Source organism: Thamnophis sirtalis, unplaced genomic scaffold (assembly GCF_051295495.1).
Source record: "Thamnophis sirtalis isolate CommonGarterSnake01/CBP01778 unplaced genomic scaffold, rThaSir2_p1.2 scaffold_11, whole genome shotgun sequence".
Lineage (NCBI taxonomy): Eukaryota > Metazoa > Chordata > Lepidosauria > Squamata > Natricidae > Thamnophis > Thamnophis sirtalis.
The window spans coordinates 2,130,747-2,151,241 of record NW_028261391.1 but is presented as its reverse complement, the minus strand read 5'-3'; the positions used below and the strand labels follow the sequence as shown (position 1 = coordinate 2,151,241).

At 46.4% G+C, this 20,495-nt stretch overlaps 1 protein-coding gene across 1 annotated transcript; it reads left to right on the top strand.

The window, feature by feature from the left end:
- Positions 1-7,894: 7,894 nt before the first annotated feature.
- Positions 7,895-20,373, top strand: SST (somatostatin). Its single transcript, XM_087726074.1, has 2 exons — positions 7,895-8,098; positions 19,923-20,373. The coding sequence occupies exons 1-2, from the start codon at positions 7,958-7,960 to the stop codon at positions 20,133-20,135; spliced, it is 354 nt and encodes a 117-aa protein (XP_087582200.1). The 5' UTR covers positions 7,895-7,957; the 3' UTR covers positions 20,136-20,373.
- The last annotated feature ends 122 nt before the right edge of the window (positions 20,374-20,495 follow it).

The following is a 20,495-nucleotide window of genomic DNA, read 5'->3' as shown; positions in this document are numbered from 1 at the left end:
GGAGGGATAGAGGGAGAAGGAAGGAATAGCAATAGCAGTTAGACTTATATACTGCTTCATAGGGCTTTCAGCCCTCTCTAAGCGGTTTACAGAGTCAGCATATCGCCCCCAACAACAATCCGGGTCCTCATTTTACCCACCTCGGAAGGATGGAAGGCTGAGTCAACCTTGAGCCGGTGAGATTTGAACAGCCGAACTGCAGAACTGCAGTCAGCTGAAGTAGCCTGCAGTGCTGCATTTAACCACTGCGCCACCTCGGCTCTCAGCATTAGGGGTGACATGACAGCAGGATTCCAGTAGTTGAGGGGCTGCCCGAAAGAAGAGGGAATCAAGCTACACTCCAAAGCATCTGAGGGCAAGACAAGAAGCAATGGGTGGAAACTAATCAAGGAGAGAAGCAACTTAGAACTGAGGAGAAATTTCCTGATAGTTAGAACGATTAATCAGTGGAACTACTTGCCACAAGAAATCATGGGTGCTTCATCACGAGGTTTTTAAGAAGAGACTAGACTTTTCTGAAATGGTTTAGGGTCTCCTACTTGAGCAGGGGGTTGGACTAGAAGACCTCCAAGGTCCCTTCCAGCTCTATTCTGTCTGAAGACAGCCAAGGTTACCTGCTCTATGTATTAGGGAGAAAAATTAATTTTATTTCTGGCCACAAGATGGAGCCATTGTGTTTTGTTCCTCTGGCAAATATTGAATTATTATTCCTGGGCAAAGATGCGTTTTCATTCTTTAAACTGGGGGCATCTATGCCAGGCGAGACGTTGGCACCAGAGACCAACTGTTTGGCTGGGAGGCTGTTGTAGGTGTGTGGCTGACAGTCGGAAGGGCAACCAAGATTTTATCTGCAAAAGAAGATTGGCAAGTGCCTTTGACGGGCCGTGCAGAATTTTTCAAGGAAAGAACGCTTTGCAAATGCGTTTGGAATGTTTCCCTTTCCACTTCCAATCTCTGGCTTTGGAGCTTCTGTTCCCTGCGTGGAGTTGACCCTTTTCACTGAAGGGGCTGCCCCAAAGAAGAGGCAGTCAAGCTATTCTCACAAAGCACCCGAAGGCAGGGCAAGTAGCAATGGGTGGAAACTAACCAAGGAGGGGAAGCAATCTGGAACTACCGAGGAATTGCCCGACAGTGAGAAGAATCAACCAGTTTTTTTCCCCTCTCTCTTTTCAATTCCTGATCCTGCCATCATCCATTTGTCATAAATTGCAAATCGTGGGTCTTGCGTGCCCACAAAATATCCACACAGAAATTAAGCATCGGTGTTTGGCTCACAGCAAAAGCGAACTAGCCACCAATATTCCTACCCACAACTAAAAAAGCCATAGAAAACTGGGCACCACATAAATACCCCCCCCCCCACAGAACACTCCAAAGCACACAGAGAGAGATTTCCTGAGGACGGGCTCCAGCATGTTCGAAAGCTGGAAAGAAACCTCTGGTCCCTGGGACCAACCCAGATCGGATCTTGCAACGTTATAGAATAGAATAGAATATAGAGTAGAATAGAATATAGAGAATAGAGTAGAATAGAATTAAAGCAATAGAATATAGAGAATAGAGTAGAATAGAATATAAATAAAATAGAATATAGAGTAGAATAGAGTAGAATAGAATTAAAGCAATAGAATAGAATATAGAATAGAATAGAATATAGAGTAGAATAGAGTAGAATAGAATTAAAGCAATAAAATAGAATATAGAATAGAATATAGAGTAGAATAGAATTAAAGCAATAGAATAGAATATAGAATATAGAGTAGAGTAGAATAGAATTAAAGCAATAGAATATAGAATAGAATAGAACAGTATAGAATAGAATATAGAATAGAATAGAATATAGAATAGAATAGAATATAGAGTAGAGTAGAATTAAAGCAATAGAATATAGAATAGAATATAGAGTAGAATAGAATTAAAGCAATAGAATAGAATATAGAATAGAATATAGAGTAGAGTAGAATAGAATTGAATTAAAGCAATAGAATAGAATATAGAATAGAATATAGAATAGAATATAGAGTAGAGTAGAATAGAATTAAAGCAATAGAATAGAATATAGAATAGAATATAGGGTAGAGTAGAATATAGAATATAGAATATAGAATATAATAGAATAGAATATAGATTAGAGTGGAGTGGAATAGAAAATACAACAGATAAGAAGAATAGAATATCGAATGGAAAATAGAATAGAAAATAGAATAGAACAGAACAGAATAGAATAAACAGAGTTGGAAGGGACCTTGGAGGTCTTCTAGTCCAACCCCCTGCTTATGCAGGAAACTCTACACCACTTCAGATAAATGGCTATCCAGCATCTTCTTAAAGACTTCCAGTGTTGGGGCATTCACAACTTCTGGAGGCAAGTAGTTCCACTGATTAATTGTTCTAACTGTCAGGAAATTTCTCCTCAGTTCTAAGTTGCTTCACTCCTGGATTAGTTTCCACCTATAGCTTCTTGTTCTACCCTCAGGTGCCTTGGAGAATAGTTTGACTCCCTCTTCTTTGTGGCAACCCCTGAGATATTGGAAGGCTGCTATCCTGTCTCCCTAGTCCTTCTTTTCATCAAACTAGACATCCCCAGTTCCTGCAACCGTTCTTCATATGTTTTAGTCTCCAGTCCCCTAATCCTCTTTCTTGCTCTTCTCTGCACTCTTTTTTAGAGTCTCAACATCCTTATCCTGGGACATATAGATTTTTCTTTTTTCCCCCACTTACAGCCAAAGTGTCCCAATTGATCCTACATTTAAGTGGGCGTGCTGGTCCTTCAACTGCCCAACTTCCCTATTTTAAGCGAAGGATGCAAACTTGAATAAACCTTAAGCGAAACATTGGCCTACGGGTGAAGGGCACCGAATGGTTATCGACCCAAAATTCTTCCATCAATAAATGAAACCGGCTGGTCAGATGACGATGAAGGAATAGAGGGGAACAAAAAGGAAAATCAATGTGGAAGTACTGAGAAGCATCGGAGAAATGAGGGTGGGGGGGAAATGTGTGATTTAACCAATTGAACCACTGAATTGGTGAATCGGAATAAATGGGCTTTCAGATCAATTGCCTGAATGATTTCTAAATCGTTGCACGCAGAAATGAGATCTGTTTCTGTCTCTTGTCTTCCCGGGCCCCTAAAAAGCTTTCAAAGGCAAAGATTTAGGGAGGAAAAAATGTGTGGAGAAAGCTTTTAATTATCGGACAGCTTCAATCCAAGTTTCTCAACTTGGGACACTTTAAGATGACTTCAACTCCCAGAATTCCCTAGTCGATTCAAGGAAGCTGGATTCCCTTAACAACTGGCTGATTTCACTTCATTGCAATGATGATTCGCTTAACAACCGTGGGGGAAAAAAGATGGTAAAATCATTTAACGACCTCCTTGCTTAGCAATGGAAACTGTGATTCCAGCTCATAAGTGTTTCCCATTGGCTACCTTGTAAGTTGAATAAAACTATATTGCCTTAATATTGTTGTGATGGTTTCAATCTTTACAAGCCATGCAGAGAGGTTGCTGCGAGTTGTGTCCTTCCACAAAGAAGTTGGTTTTGTTGTGTTTTTTTGTTGTTGTGGGGGCTGATTTACCACCTGCCCCAATCATGAAAATCTGCTAAGGGAGTGTTTCTCAACCTTGGCGACTTTAAGTCCTGTGGACTTCAACTCCCAGAATCCCCCAGCCAGCATAGCTGGCTGGGAGATTCTGGGAGTTGAAGTCCACAGGACTTAACGTCACCAAGGTTGAGAAACACTGTGCTAAGGTCTAGGATGGGAGGCCACCAGGAGATCCCCTAGTCATCTTGGAACACTTGTGCCATCATGTCACATATCACGACTTTCCCCCCTCTTCGCTAAAATGGGGGTGGGCGTGGCCAGCACGTGACACATCTGGCGCTTGGCCCGTGAGTTTGACACCCGTGTCTTGGAAGACGGCCCGGGAAATTCCTTCGCTAGTCTGCTGAGAAAATTCTGCAATTGACAGTTATCCTAAAGATAGTTAGGCATTAACCAATATTAAAAATAGAATGAATGAAATTAGGGATCCAATTAATTCTACAGCAGCAGCATCATACACCATCTATATGGCAAGCTAGGGAAATATTTTCCTCCCTCCCTTCCTCCCTTCTCCTTTCATTCTTCTTATTCCACTTTCCTTCCTCCCTCCCTCCCTCCTTCCATTATTCTCCTTCCACTTTCCTTCCTTCCTCCATTCTTCTCCTTCCCACTTCCTTCCTTCTCCTTCCTCTATCCTTCCATTCTTCTCCTTCCCATCTCCTTCCCTTCTTCTCATTCCCACTTCCTTCTTTCCTTCCTTCCTCCCTCCCTCCCTCCCGTCCTCCTTCCATTCTTATCATTCCAATTTCCTCCCTCCCTCCCTTCTTCCATTCTTCTCATTCTCCCTCCTTCCTTCTTCCTTCCTTCTCCCGCCTCTATTCTTCCATTCTTCTCCTTCCCATCTCCTTCCTTCTTTCCATTCTTCTCATTCCAATTTCTTCTTTCCTCCCTCCCTCCTTCCCTTCTCTCATTCCCACTTCCTTCTTTCCTTCCTCATTCCCTCCCTCCTGTCCTCCTTCCATTCTTCTCATTCCAATTTCCTCCCTCCCTTCTTCCATTCTTCTCATTCCCACTTCCTTCCTTCTTCCTTCCTTCTCCCGCCTCTATTCTTCCATTCTTCTCCTTTCCATCTCCTTCCTTCTTTCCATTCTTCTCATTCCAATTTCCTTCTTTCCTCCCTCCCTCCCCTTCTCATTCCCACTTCCTTCTTTCCTTCCTCATTCCCTCCCTCCGGTCCTCCTTCCTTCTTATCATTCCAATTTTCTCCTCCCTCCCTTCTTCCATTCTTCTCATTCCCACTTCCTTCTTCTTCTCTCCCGCCTCTATTCTTCCATTCTTCTCCTCCCATCTCCTTCCTTCTTTCCATTCTTCTCATTCCAATTTCCTTCCTCCCTCCCTCCCTCTTCCCTTCTTCTCATTCCCACTTCCTTCTTTCCTTCCTCATTCCCTCCCTCCTGTCCTCCTTCCATTCTTCTCATTCCAATTTCCTCCCTCCCTTCTTCCATTCTTCTCATTCCCACTTCCTTCCTTCTTCCTTCCTTCTCCCGCCTCTATTCTTCCATTCTTCTCCTTTCCATCTCCTTCCTTCTTTCCATTCTTCTCATTCCAATTTCCTTCTTTCCTCCCTCCCTCCCCTTCTCATTCCCACTTCCTTCTTTCCTTCCTCATTCCCTCCCTCCGGTCCTCCTTCCATTCTTATCATTCCAATTTTCTCCCTCCCTCCCTTCTTCCATTCTTCTCATTCCCACTTCCTTCCTTCCTTCTCCCGCCTCTATTCTTCCATTCTTCTCCTTCCCATCTCCTTCCTTCTTTCCATTCTTTCTCATTCCAATTTCCTTCCTCCCTCCCTCCCTCTTCCCTTCTTCTCATTCCCACTTCCTTCTTTCCCTCCCTCCCTCCCATCCTCCTTCCAATCTTATCATTCCAATTTCCTCCCTCCCTTCTTCCATTCTTCTCATTCCAACTTCCTTCCTTCCTTCCTTCCTTCCTTCCTTCCTTCCTTCCTTCCTTCCTTCCTTCCTTCCTTCCTTCCTTCCTTCCTTCCTTCCTTCCTTCCTTCCTTCCTTCCTTCCTTCTCCCGCCTCTATTCTTCCATTCTTCTCCTTCCCATCTCCTTCCTTCCTTCCTTCCTTCCTTCCTTCCTTCCTTCCTTCCTTCCTTCCTTCCTTCCTTCCTTCCTTCCTTCCTTCCTTCCCTTCCTTCCTTCCTTCCTTCCTTCCTTCTGCCTGCAGGAGCTGTGCCGGCCGCTAGGGAGCAGGGAGTAACTGCCCTCTATTGGTCGCCCCGCGAACTGCAGATCTGTTCGCTCGCTCTCCCAGACAGATTCCAAAACCGCCGGGATCCTTTGGGAATCCGCTTAAAACGGCCGCCCTTCTTTGTGCTACTCAGCCGGGCGGTTTAATTTAGCCGAAAGACCCCCTCGCCGAATGCATTTCCTCCCGAGAAATCTTATCTGCCCTTTCTCTGTTTTGTCTCTGTGCCAAGCAGAATATAAACCCACCCACTCGGGATTCCTCGGGATTAAACCGTGGTTTATGGAATAATCCTGAACCTGGAAAAGCCATGAATCCTATGTTACCAACTCCGAGCTTACTCTACTTACGGGCACTAGGCTGAAGAAACGCGCCCGCATGGTTTAGCGTAACGTGTGAAGGCGGATTTTATCCTCCCTCCTGCCCCAACCAAGCCACTCAAACGCAGGCATCGGAATGGTTAAATCAACGTCGGCTGAATCCGCTTGAAGATTTCCAGCGCTTCCCAGCTGAGAAAAGGCATTTGATTCCCTTTCCTAGCCTTGGGGATCTCCTCGTGGTCCCCGTTCCGCGAATAATAATAATTTTACTAACCTACATGGACCGTGTATCAAAAAGGACCAGCTTCCCAGTAGTGGCCAGCTTAGCTTTATTCTAGATCGACAAAAACCGAACAAGAATAACAGAATAACAGAGCTGGAAGGGACCTTGGAGGTCTTCTAGTCCAACCCCCTGCTCAAAGCAGGAAACCAGATGCCAGCCACTAAGTCAAGCTCCATTCCGGATGAGTTTAGGATCACACCTTGTGGTTTTCTTTGGAAAAAAAATGCCTTGCCGTTTCAACCTTCCGTGGTTATCTATATTTATTTATCAGTGTAGCTTTATAAGGGTTTTTTTTCTGTCAGTTTAGCTTTATGGATTCCATGGAATTCTATTTTTCTTTATTTTTTCAATTTTTTAGTGGTCCCCTTTCCAAGACTAGTCGGATCCGATCTGGTTTAGCTTTCTGAGATCACTTAATTCTCCGATCCGAATCTACAAAAAACCGGAGAGAATCCTTCCCCCTTCGGGGGGATCCACGGAGTTGCCGTGAACCCAAATCCCTCGTGTTCCCAGCCCAGCTTCCCGGAATATCCCATCCTCTAGTCCCCGGAATTCTGCGCGCCTGGCGCAACTGATTTTCTAGCTCTCGAAGTAATCTTTATTGGGATCCGAATCAATCACCGGACTCCGGTTCCAGCCCTGGCTCGTCTCCACAGTGACTGTGTTCCCACGACCCCACGCGGGCTCAACCCGGCTCTTTAAAGGTCTAGCGAGGGCATCCCCACGCTGCGCCACTGCTAGGATCCCTGAATCTTTCCCTTTGCTTATTCCCCCCGACTTGGGGCCCTGTGGCTGTTAGTTTAGGATCCCGCGCAATCTAGCCCGCTTATATTTCTCTCTGTCTCTCTCTGTCTCTCTGTCTCTGTCTCTCTGTCTCTCTGTCTCTCTCTGTCTCTCTCTGTCTCTCTCTCTCTCTCTCTCTGTCTCTCTCTCTCTTTCTCTCTCTCTGACCCAGTTCAACGTGTCGTCTGAACTCGGCCTCGCAGCTTTAGAAATAGCCCGAATTCTCTCTGCTTCCCTTTCTCCAGGATCTGGAGAGAGATTCTCCTCCAATTCCCCCGCCCCACATAAACCATATTTACGACGGGTCCAACAGAGCAATAGCCCTCCCTCCCCCGCTCCCCGTAAAAATCGATTTTGTGGAAATCACGAAATCATCTCCCCCCCCCCCATAGCATTTGCGGGAGGAAGCGCATTTTGGGGAGAGGGGTGGTGGTGGAAGGAAAGCAAAGAGCCCGTTCTGGGGGGGAGAGGGCGTGGTGATGCCACAAACGCGTCCCCGTGGGGTCTGCCCCTCGCCCCCTCGCCCCCTGCCCTTCCCCCTCCCCACGCCAGCTCTCCGCCTTAACTTGATGGATCTGCGCGCTTAATGGGCCATCAAAACGCCGGGCGCTTTTGGGAGAGCGGGGAAGGGGAGGGGAGGGGGTCGCGCCCCTGCCTTGACGTCAGCAGTGGGCTTTATAAAGTGGGGGCGCCGGTGGATATCCCAGAAGCCAAGGTTGGCACCGGAGCACTGAAGGCATCCAACCGCGCCTCCTCGGAGCTTCGCCGCTATGTTTCCTTGCCGCCTCCACTGCGCCCTGGCGCTGCTCGTATCCGTCTCCGTGGCGTGGAGCACCGTGGCAGCTGCGCCCTCCGACCCCAGGCTCCGGCAGTTCCTGCAGAAATCCCTGGCCGCAGCCGCGGGGAAGCAGGTAAAAAGATCCCGCTGTACGAGGCGGGCTAGGGTGGGGATGGCACGAAAGGGTGAGAGCCCAGGGGACCCCTGAGCGAGTGCAGAGCGCGCCGTCTGCCCCGCCCGGTCTCAAGAACCCCGGGAGGCTGGATCCGACAGGAATCCTGCTTTGTTAACTCACTAAGGTAGACTTTTCTTGCCCATGGAGGATCCGGTCCCAACTCTTGGGGAGGAAGGACATGAAAATGCTTAGACTAGGGTAGCCCAACGGTCTTGACCACCCAAAGACCCCCAGGTGAGGAAGTGAGCAGCGCAGTAAAAGAGAGGACTCTTCCTCGGACTTGACTGGTTTCCGTTGGGAAACGTTCAGGGATAAACTGTTGCTGAACCTGGAGGCTTTACTGAGCTGCTAGGTGCCCCCCTGGCATGGTAGGAGGAATATTATAGATGGATGGATGGATGGATGGATGGATGGATGGATGGATGGAGAGAGAGAGAGAGAGAGAGAGAGAGAATATATACACATACTCTCAGTCACCAGGGTGCTTCAAAAGTATCTCACACCCTTGAATCGATGGCAACTTAGAGAGAGAGAAAGAGAGAGAAAGAGAGAACAAGACAAAGAGAGAGAGAGAACGAGCTAGAATAAGACAAAGAGAAAACAAGAGAGAGAGAGAGAGAGAACAAGAGGAAGAGAGAGAGAACAAGGGAAACAAGGGAAAGAGAGAGAATAAGAGAAAGAGAGAAAGAGAGAGTGAGAAACCGAGACCAAAGGAACAAGAGAAAGAGAATGAGACAGAGAAAGAGAAAGAAAGAGAACAAGAGAAAGAGAGAGAAAGAGGAAAAGAAATAAAACGAGAGGGGGAAAGAGAGGGAACAAGAGAAAGAGAGAATGAGAAAGAGAGAGCATAAGAGAAAGAGGGAGGGAGAGAAAGAAAAAGAACGAGAGAAAGAGAATGAGACAGAAATAAAGAGAAAGAAAGAGAACAAAAGAAAGAAAACAAGAGGGGAAAAGAGAAGGAACAAGAGAAAGAGAGAATGAGAAAGAGAGAGAATAAGAGAAAGACGGAGAGAGAGAGAGAAAGAGAAAGAACGAGAGAAAGAGAATGAGAGAGAGAAAGAGAAAGAACAAGAGAAAGAGAAAGAGAGAATAAGAACAAGAGAAAGAGAGAATAAGAAAGAACTAGAACAAGAGAAAGAAAGAGAGAACGATGGAGAGAGAGAAAAAAACAAGATAGAGAGAAACAGATGTTTTCTCAATAAAAGCGGCGCGACTGGGAAGCGCGGAACTGTCCAGGGTCCTGAAAAAGATTTCGCTCATACAGACCGAGATTAAACTCGGATCGCCAGGCTTGCCGATCTCACTAGTACACCGCGGGCTGTTTTCTTGATAGATGGGGCCATGTTCACACGTGCACGCGCCCCCCAAAATGCACCAACACACGCTAGCGCCTTCAATCTTCCCAACATTAGAGTCAGAAGTTGAGAGAAGTGGCTGGGTTTTGGGGTGGCATCAAGTCACTTGCCTCGGAGAATGCCCAAAATAAGACAAAAGGACAATTCCGCAGAAGAATCCTAGGGCTGGAAAGGGACCTTGAAGGTCTTCTAGTCCAACCCCTTGTCCACGGCAGGAGCCCTTATACCAGAAAACTGGTTGTCCAGGATTTTTCTAGAAAACGTTCAATGATACAATGTCCCAAAGGTGCTTTTTTCAAGAAGCAACTGGATTTTTTGGGGGGTTTTCATTGAAGACGTTTTGCCTCTCATCCAGCACTGAAGAAGCTTCTTGGATGAGAAGCGAAACATTTTCAAAGAAAAGTCCAGTTGCCTCTTGAAAAAAAATGGGGGGGGGGGGCAACCAGGACGACGGAGAAACTCCATAGACTCCAAAATGAGAGAACATTCATAAACCCGAGATGTAAGCTGATGTGATAATAGTGGTTTAAGACTTAGAAAAGGCATCGTGGTTTATAGCAGACAGCCAAGAAAAAAGGGCTTAATCCAGCCTACGTCCATAGTGAAAAGGGTAAATGGTAGGATAGCAATTAATATGAAGAATATAAAGAAGAAAAAACCCCAAAATGCGGAAGTCAGGATGGAGAGGAGAAAGGAGAGGAACAGGAAAGGCAGAAGAAGGGGGGAAGGATAAAGAGGAGGAAGACAAAGGAGAGAAGGGAAAGGAGGTGGGAAGAAAGAAGGAGAGAAGAAAGAGAAGAAACTGGGGGAGGAAGGAGGGAGGGAAGAGGAGAGGGTAGTAAAGAGGGAAAGAGGGAGGGAAAGAAAGAGAGAAGGAGAGTTGAAAGGAAGGAAGGAAGGAGGGAGGAAAGGAGGGAGATTAAGAGAAAAGGAAGGAGGAGGGAAAGAGGAAGGGAAAGAGGGAAGGTATGTGAGAAGAAGGGGGGGACCGAGGGAGGGAAAGGAGGGGGAAGGAAAGGAGGAAAGGAGAAAAGAAAGGAGGGAAGGCAGGGGAGAAGGAAGTAAGGGGGGGAGGGAAGAAAAGGGTATGGAAAAGAAGAAATGAGGGAGGGAAGGAATAAGATACCTAACCTTTGATGTTTATAATGATTTGATAGTATGGGAATATCTCGAAATGTAGTTGTATTGTTTTTTACAAGGTATGGATGTTGTATTTTCTTTTTACCAATAAAATCTTTTTTAAAAATTTAAAAAAAAAACAAAAAGCCCCAAAATGCATTTGAGAATGTCATCACGCCGACGCAGAAGCTCTAACGCTTGCGGTGAAATCTATCGTGTCGCCAATTTTGGAATACGCATTGAACAAGATGATTGAGAAGGTGGCGATATAATCATTTAATTTCTTTATGGGTTAAAACTGTCCTCTTCACTTGTCCCCATTGATTCTCAGGCACCGGGGTGCTTCAAAAGCATCTCGCGCTCTTGAATCAAGATTGCAACTTAGAGAGAGGGGGAGAGAGAAAGAGAAAGAATGAGAGGGAGAGAGAGAAATGAGAGAGAGAGAGAAAGAGAAAGAATGAGAGGGAGAGAGAGAAATGAGAGAGAGAGAGTACAAGAGAAAGAGAAAGAGAGAGAACAAGGGAAAACTCAAAAATGCATTTGAGAACGTCATCACGCCAACGCAGAATCTTTAACGCAGTGTTTCTCAACCTTGGCGACTTTAAGTCCTGTGGACTTCAACTCCCAGAATCCCCCAGCCAGCACAGCTGTGCTGGCTGGGGGATTCTGGGAGTTGAAGTCCACAGGACTTAAAGTCGCCAAGGTTGAGAAACACTGCTCTAACGCTTGCAATAAAATAAAATTTTGGACTATGCATTGACTCCACCTGCAAAAGATCCTTGAGAAGGTGCCCATAGAACAATTTATTTCCTTTTATGGATTAATCTCTGAAAAGAGGCAGAGGGAGAAAGAATAGAAGTTTAGACTGGTAGAAATGCGACACCATATTTCTGCCCATTGTCAGATTAAAACTGGGCTATCCGAACTATAAAATAATTCCGCATCCTTGGTGGATGCATTTGGAGCAAAGAAGTGAAGCAACAGAGCACAACACAAATCTAAAATATGATACGTAGCGTCGGGGGGAAAAAAAATGCAGGTGGAGTTTTGCACACCTGCCGGGATATGAAAAGGGGCTCACGGTAGATCGAGCTGCAAGAGAATCTACGCAGCGACATTTGGATGGCGTGCTACGGAAATGAAAGGCAGGCCAGTTTAGGATGCTGCCTGAATGTGGTTATAGAAAGGATGGAGGAGCGAGACGAAGGAGCAAGAACTCCGAAGGAGAAGGGGAATGGCGTCACTTCTGCAGAAATAAGAACAAAATTTTGCTTTGGAAATCTTTCTTGTGAGAAGAAACATGGAGATGGAGAAGAGTCTGTGATTCGTTAAGAGGGTTCCCACCCACCCCCCAATTTAGCAACTTTGGGAGTGGGCAGCATACAAATTCTAATAAACTTGAAACTTGAAACTTTAAGATGGGCGGACTTCAACTCCCAGAATTCTGGAAGTTGAAATCCACCCGACGTAAGGTTACCAAGGTTGGAAAAACACAGCTGTGTCATCATGAGTGGGGAGTTTTGGTGGAGAGGACAGCACATCTGGAGGTATGGCCAGGTGGTGGAAAGAAAGGGGGATATGCTCAACGAATCAGACAGAGAGGGAAATAAAATGGCAGAACGCTCTCGTAAGCAAGCCAAGCTGTATTTTACAATGGCAATTTAAAAAAAAAACAAGTGTCACACAGGTTTAATGCTTTGGGTTTGAACGGAGATGGTTATTCTGGTCTTGTGTGGATGTAGAGAGTCTTCAGCTTACAGCGGTTCATTTAGTGGCCATTCAAAAGTTGCAACGGCACTGATAAAAAGTGACGTAACCTCATAAAACGCACTTAACCGCCTCGCTTAGCGATGGAAAAGTTGGGCTCGGTTTTGGTCAAGGGTCGAGGATCCCCGGCATGTAAAAACCAATCTTTCGTCTTCCCACGAATCCCTTTTTTCTACCTCTGCTTGCTTGGATTTTTCATCACAACTTACAGCGGCTCACGTAAGGACCTTTCAAAGTGACAACGGCGCTTTGAAAAGTGACCCGTGACTGTTTTTCACACTTACGACCGTTACAGCATCCCCAGGCTCATCTAGTCAAAATTCAGAGGCTTGGCAGTTGGTTCACACTTACGACGGTCGTAGTGTCCGGGGTGGTGGGGTTTGTCACGTCATCCCCTTTGCCGACCTTCTGAACCAGCAAAATCAACGGGGAAGCCGGATTCACTTAACAACCAGGTTACTAATTTAATAAAGGCAATGATTCACTTAACAACCGTGGCAAGAAAAATAGTCAAACGGGGCAAACTCCCTGAACAAATGTTTCCCTTAGCCACATAGATTTGGGGCTCAATTGTGGTCATAACTTGAGGACTACCAGTGCAGGCAGTCCTCCATTTTTGATGGATTGCTTAGTGACCATTGGAAGTTACGATGGAGCTCGGGGTTACTTATCGTATTTTTCAATGGTTTTGCGGAAAAACTGATGCTTCCAAGTTTTGGCAAAACCGGGCAAACCATTGATTTGTTTAATGACTGCTGCAAAAATGTCACTTTACAACTGTCCCTGTATTTTATGACCCTCCCGATTTACGACCATGATGGTAGGCTCCATAAATTGAGGTCATAAATTGAGGTCAATCTGTTCCTTAATCTGAGTTAGTAAAAGACCCAGTAGCTATGGTGTTTTTTTGTTTTTTTTTTACAATATGGTGGGCTTGTTTAATTTTAATCTTCCATTAATATTCTTAGGCTTCTGTACAAAACTCCACCCTGGCAACAGGAAAGGCATCTGGCCATTAACAGACTCTGCTGGCTCAGTTGCCCCGACTCGTTAAAAGACGACGATGATTCATATTCTTATTCTTGTAGCGTAATAAATTGTGCAGAATTATTCAGCTCGTTTCTAGCTTTCCTAGTTCACTGTTTTGTGTGAACCTGGGAAAAACAAGGGACTTTAGTAACAGGATAAGGGAATTGTGTGAATGTAACCACCGATAACCGAGTTAGCCACATTCCTTCACATCCAGCCAGGTTTAGCTGCAATTGCCCGACGTATTAAGCTTGATGAGAGTTTACCTTAACCAACTTTCTCAAGTTGCCATACAAATGCAATCTCTGGTTAGTTTACAGTTCAGGGTTAAGAGCAAAACAGGTCAGTTCGATGTGCGTTGTGTTAAAACCACGCTCAAAAAGGCTCCCAGATTTTGAACTTGTAACTGTGGGAACTTGTCACAGTTGTAAATGTGAGAATTTGGGGTTGAATTTGCGTCTGACTCTGCCCACAGCCAGGAACTTCGATCCTGACCGACTCAAGGTTGACTTGTCCTTCTGTCCTTCCGAGGTCAGTAAAATGAGGACCCAGATTGTTGGGGGCAAGAGATGCTGACTCTGTAAACCGCTTAGAGAGGGCTGGGAAGCTCTGTGAAGCGGCGTATAAGTCTAAGTGCTGTTGCTATTTTCCTTCCTTCCTTTTCTTCCTTCCTTCCCTCCCTCCCTCCTTCTTTCCTTCCTTCTTCTCATTCCCATCTCCTTCCTTCCTTCCCTCCTTCCCCTCTCCTTGCTTCCTCTCATTCCCAACTCCTCTCTTCCCTCCTTCTCTCCCTCCCTCTCATTTCCATCTTCATCTCCATCCCTCCCCCTCCCCCCTCCTTCCTTCCTTCCTTCTTCTCATTCCCATCTCCTTCCTTGTTCTCTCCCTCTCTTTTTCTCATTCCCATTTCCTTCCTTCCTTCTGTCTGTCTGTCTTTCCTTCCTTCTTCTCACTCCCATCTCCTTCCTTCCTCTCTCTTTCCTTCCTCTCCTTCCCAACTCTTCTCTTCCCTCCTTCCCACCCTCCCTCTCATTTCCATCTCCTTCCTTCCCTCCTTCCCCTCTCCTTCCTTCCTCTCCTTTCCAACTCCTCTCTTTCCCCCTTCCCTCCCTCCCTCTCATTTCCATCTCCCTCCCTCCCTTCTTCCTTCCTTCTTCTCATTCCCATCTCCTTCCTTCCTTCCCCTCTCCTTCCTGCCTCTCCTTCCCAACTCTTCTCTTCCCTCCTTCCCTCCCTCCCTCTCATTTCCATCTCCTTCCTTCCCTCCCTCCTTCCCTCCTTCCCTTCTCCTTCCTGCCTCTCCTTCCCAACTCTTCTCTTCCCTCCTTCCCTCCCTCCCTCTCATTTCCATCTCCTTCCTTCCCTCCCTCCTTCCCTCCTTCCCTTCTCCTTCCTTCCTCTCATTCCCAACTCTTCTCTTCCCTCCTTCCCTCCCTCCCTCTTATTTCCATCTCCTTCCTTCCTTCCCTCCCTCCCTCCTTTGGTGGTCCAGTGGTTAGAATGCATTATTTCAGGCTAATTCTGCCCGCAGCCAGCAGTTCGATCCAGGAGTCAGCCTTGGAAGTCCACCTGTGTTCAGGCCCTTGAACCATGTTTCCCCACCACCACCCCTTAATCTAAGAAGAGCCTTAGGGCCTCGTCTGTCTGTCTGTCTGCCTGATGGTTCCCTCCATCTTCAGGGTATGATTAAAAAAGTTACGATGGCAGCTAGGATGGAGTCACTGGAATTCCACCCAGTGTGTAAAAAATTACGTTCAAATTCAAACGGGCGAAGCTTAAGGAAACCTATTGTTGCAGCCGCCATCTTGCCTTTTTTGACCTCCCTGGAGACCCCTCTGGGCTTGCCCACAGAACCATTGTGGAAGTGACGGATCTAACCCTGGAATCAAAGCCTTAATTGGTCCTTTTTATTATTTTGCAATGTATAGTCAGTCCTCGATTTAACAGCCGTTAATTTCCTGACCGTTTGAAGTTACAATGGCGCTTATGACTGTTTTTCACACTTACGACCCTCGCAGCGCCTGATTGACATTCCAGACACCCTGGCAACTGACTTGTACTTACAACGGTTGCAACCTCCCTGTGGGGGGACATGAGATCCCCCCCCCCGCTTTTGCGCCCTTCTGGCAAGCCAAGTGAAAGGGGTAGTCGAATTCGCTTAATGACTGTGGGACTAACTTAACCCCTAAAGTGACCCACTTAAAAACAGGGGGAAGGAAGGTCATTAAAGGAGACCTTAATCACTGTCTCAGCTAGCGAAGGAAATGGGCTCAATTCTAGTCGTAAGTCAAGGACTAGCTGTATAGCCATGAAGAATTCTTTTTCCGATAAAAATCAGTTTCCTGCCTGCTGTTTTATCAAGGAACCAAGGTCCGTGGCTGAGCTGACCTGCTTAAGAGGCTGGCTTCTCATAGCATATTCATTGCATGTTCATTGTTGGGACGGTGAAATTGGACCCATGTTTAAAAATGGGAGGGGCTTCAGATGCTTTATTTTGAGTTTTTAGACCCCTCCCCTCCAATAGATATCCCGTAAAAGACCCCCTGGGGCATCTTAATTTGTACCCCTCCTCTCACCAAACGACACTTCGCTTAGCGACCATTGGAAGTTACAACAGGCAGTGGCAAAAGGGACTTGCGACCATTTTTCACACTTATGGCCGACCCCAGGGTCCTCGGATCGAAATTTCAGACGCTTGGCCACTCTCTCGTATCTACGACGGCTGCAACAGTCCCCATGTGTGTGTGTCTTTGTGTGAGACGTGATCCCCTTTTGCAGCCTTCTGGCCAGGCAAGTCTGTGAGGAAGCACCAGATTCACTTAATGACACTGTGACTCCCTTAATCAACGGCAGCGATTTGCTTGGCAAGAAAGGGTCGTGAAATGGGGGGGGGGCGGGGCGGTGCAGTTCCTCATCTCGCTTAGTGACAGAAATTTGGGTTCCCCATCTAAATCTTATTGCCTTTCTTGTAATAGCAATAGCAATAGCAGTTAGACTTATATACCGCTTCATAGGGCTTTCAGCCCCCTCTAAGCGGTTTACAGAGTCAGCATATCGCCCCCAACAACAATCCGGGTCCTCATTTTACCCACCTCGGAAGGATGGAAGGCTGAGTCAACCCTGAGATTTGAACAGCCGAACTGCAGAACTGCAGTCAGCTGAAGTAGCCTGCAGTGCTGCATTTAACCACTGCGCCACCTCGGCTGTATATAATTTAAGGGGTGGGTGAATTCAGTTCCTTTGACCGGCTTCGTGGTCCATATACGACACAAGCTGAAATTAAGTATTTTCTGTAAATGCAGCCGTTCCTTCCAAATATTATTTTCTGCGTAGATTAGCCTGTTGCCCACAATGTTGTCTTTTCCTTTGGCAAGACTGGCCTTCATCAGAAACGGCGTCGGGTTTCCTGTCTGGAGGTGTGGGGGGGGTTGGACTAGAGGACCTCCAAGGTCCCTTTCCAACTCTGTACATCCAACCGAATCTAAAGCCATGATCCGGGGTGAAATGCACAGAACGATCCCAGCCAATTGTGTTCGATATCGCAGCAATTGGGATCAGAATTTCATTGTTCTGACCCAGCTCCTCAATCACAACAAATCCTCTGAAATGAACTCAAAGATTCCTTTAATCTTTGCAGCCTCGGCAAAAAGTTTCTCTCTCACCGCAGGCTCAGAAGTCCGTCCGTCCGTAAGATGAATAGTTGTCTGCCACATCTATTCATCTTTGTCCCTCTGCCTTTTATCCCCAGAGCTCAGGTGGATCTTCCCTAGCAGCATTGGTTCCTCCGTCCCAAGGACCGGCCCATAGATTTCCACTGTTCTCCTCTCCTCTCTGTCTTCTGCTCATTCGAGCATCAAGCACTGGACCCAGCTGTTCCTCCTCTTCCTCATCAGACACCTCCAGACCTGGGGGCTCTTGACTCTCCATCTGAGGGATGACGGATGGCCCAGGCTCCACCTCTCTCTCTCTCTCTCTATCTCTCCTTCTCTTTCTCTCTCTTTCTCTCTCTTTCTCTCTGCCAGCTCCATTCCCTCTTCCCCCTTGGAGTTCCCAGGTTCCCCTGATGCTGTCCCTGACTCCCACACCTCTTCCTCTTCCTCTGATTCGACTGCTGGAGGGGCCGGCGGCCGACATGCCACAATACCTCCCCCCCCGGTTGCTAAGTGAATCACTGCAGTCGTTAACTAAGTCACATCGTTGTTAAGCAAATCCAGCTTTTCTGTGGATTTTCCAGGTTAGAAACCAGCTGGGGAGGTTGCAAGCGATAATCATGTGACCCCCCCGGGAATTCTGCAACTGTCATCAATACAAAAAGTTTTCAAATTTTGATCCCACGTGAGCGTGGAAACTCTACCATGAGGAGGTGGGGAAGGGTTCTGAACTGACTTTTCCACGGCTGTGTAACTTTGAAGGGTTGTTAAATGGATGCTTGCAAAATAAGGATGGCCTTCTTAGGGGTCAGAAGGTTCTCAGAGTCAGACCCGGGGGTGGGGGGTGGGTGGGAATTGGGGATGGGGTGGGGGGCTAAATCCCTGGGAAATTAAACAAGACGGCAAGGGGATCATTTTTCTCAGCTCAGCAATTACAATTCATTTGATCTCTGGGTATCCAGGAGGATAGAATCAAGATTATGGGAAGTGGGAGCATCACTTTATAAGGCCAGGCTTGGAATATTGCATCCATTTTTAATTGCCACAATAATAAAAAGATGTGGAGACTCTAGAAAGAGTGAGCAGAGAGGAGCAACCAGGGTGATGAGGGGGCTGGAGACTAAAACATACGAAGAACAGTTGCAGGAACTGGGCCTGGCTGGTCTAGGGAAGAGAATATTTGAGGGGTTTTCCCAGAGAAGAGAAGGTCAACATTTCTGCAAAGCACAAGAAAGAAGGAAAGTAGAAAGAAAGAAAGAAAGAAAGAAAGAAAAAAAAGGGAGGGAAGGAGGGAGGGAGAAGGAAGAAAGAAAGAAGGAGGGAGGGAGGAAGAAAGAAAGAGGGAGGGAGAAGGAAAGGAAGGAAAGAAGGAAAGGAAGAAAGAAGAAAGAGGGAGGGAGAAGGAAAGGAAGAAAGAAAGAAAGAGGGAGGGAGGGAGAAGAATAGGGAAGAAGGAAGAAGAAAGAAAGAAAGAGGGAGGGATGAAGAAGGAAGGAAGGAAAGAGAAAGGAAGGAAGGAAGTGGGAGAAGGAAATGAAAAAAGAAAGATAGAAAGAAAGAAGGGAGAAGGGAGAAGGAAGGAAGGAGGGAAAGAGGAGGAAAGAAAGGAAGGAAGGAAGAAAGAGGGAGGGAGAAGGAAGAGAGAAGAAAGATAGAAAGAAAGAGGGAAGAAGGGAGAAGGAAGGAAGGAAGAAAAAAGAAAGAAAGAAAGAGGGAGGGAGAAGGTAGAGAGAAGAAAGATAGAAAGAAAGAGGGAAGAAGGGAGAAGAAAGGAAGGAAGAAAAAAGAAAGAAAGAAAGAAAGAAAGAGGGAGGGAGAAGGAAGGAAAGGAAAGACCGAAAAAAAGAAAGACAGACATCGGAGTGAAGAATGGATGTATAGAAGACATGACTAGTTTAAAGAAAAGAAGGATTGGGGTGAGATGAAAAAAGGAACTTATGGCCATTTTTCACACTTATGACCATTACAGCTTCCCCCTGGTCACGTGATCAACATTCAGATGCTTGGCAACTGACTCACATTTATGACGGTCACAGTGCCCAAGGGGTGTGTGTCACATGATCCCCTTCTGACAAGCAAAGTCCACGGGGAAGCTCAGATCCGCTTCACAACCACATGACTATCTAAACAGCTGCAGTGATTCACTTAACAACGGTGGCGAGAAAGGTCGTACAACGGGGCAAAATTCACTCGACATGCAGAAATTCAGGGCTCAGTTGTGGGTCCTAACCCGAGGAGAGAAGTAACCTAGAACTGAAAGAGAAATTTCCTGGCAGTTAGAAGAATTAGCCAGTGGAACAGCCTGCCACCAGAAGTTGTGGGTGCTCCATCAATGGAGGTTTTAAAGAAGAGACTGGGCAGCCGTTTGCCTGGAATGGTACGGGGTCTCTCGCTTGAGCAGGGGGCTGGACTAGAAGGCCTCCAAGCCTGGCCTGCTGTTTGGGTTGCAATAAGCAGGAGTATGTGTGTGTGTGTTTGTGTGTTTGTGTGTGTGAGAAACTGATGGAGCAGCATGGCAGCCGCAACCAGAAGCATATTCCACGCATACCTTTCCCAGAGGGTGTGGTGGACGAAAGTGGAGAATATGATTTCTGACACACCCTGGGGGGAGATAGGGGAAACAAGGGTCATAGCTGGGCCATAAATTGCGTGGGGTCAAAGCTGGCTTCACTTGGGTATATGCAGACATGTTGCTCTTAATAAATAACTGTATTTCTTTTGAAGCTTGGCTCGAGGCTCATGATTTAAATAGGGCGTCCGTCAGAACCCTGGCACTAGATGACCTCCAAGGTCCCGTCCCAACTCTCTTATTCTGCTATTTTTCTTTCCTCTAACGTTCTCTCTTTTTTCTTGCCTTCCCAGGAACTGGCGAAGTATTTCCTGGCAGAGCTCCTCTCCGAACCCAACCAGCCGGATAACGAGGCCCTGGGTTCCGATGATGTGTCCCGCGGCGCCGAACAAGATGAGGTCCGGCTGGAACTCGAGAGATCCGCCAACCTGAACCCGGGCCTGACTCCTCGGGAGCGCAAAGCCGGATGCAAAAATTTCTTCTGGAAAACTTTCACTTCTTGTTAGCTTTCCAGATCTCCTCTTCCCCCCTTCCGTCTCTCTCTCTCTTTCTCTCTCTCTCTCTCTTTCTCTCTTTCATTTCTCAGTCTCTTCACGCCAGGAGCTGAAGACTGTAATATAATAATGATAACAATAATAATAATAAAAAAATATTGTTAAGGTAATAAGGGGAAAAAAAAGAAGAAAAAAAAATAGTACCATTTGGTTTTCAAGCTGTTTTAATAAAGCTTTCTGTTTCAAATTGTACCTGCCTTCCTGGAGTTTGTGATCGCTGTTTCTATGGTCGATGAATCAGCTGCTGCCTTTTTGCTAGTTGAAATTCTTAAATTCTGGCAATAAAGCTTGGGTTGCAAAGCGTTCTCCTTG

What these genes read in the sequence shown, in the direction of transcription:
- SST (XM_087726074.1), top strand. Translation starts at nt 7,958, where the DNA reads ATGTTTCCTTGCCGCCTCCACTGCGCCCTGGCGCTGCTCGTATCCGTC. An exon ending in CCGCAGCCGCGGGGAAGCAG is followed by an intron (nt 8,099 to 19,922) that starts GTAAAAAGATCC and finishes TTGCCTTCCCAG; the next exon opens with GAACTGGCGAAGTATTTCCT.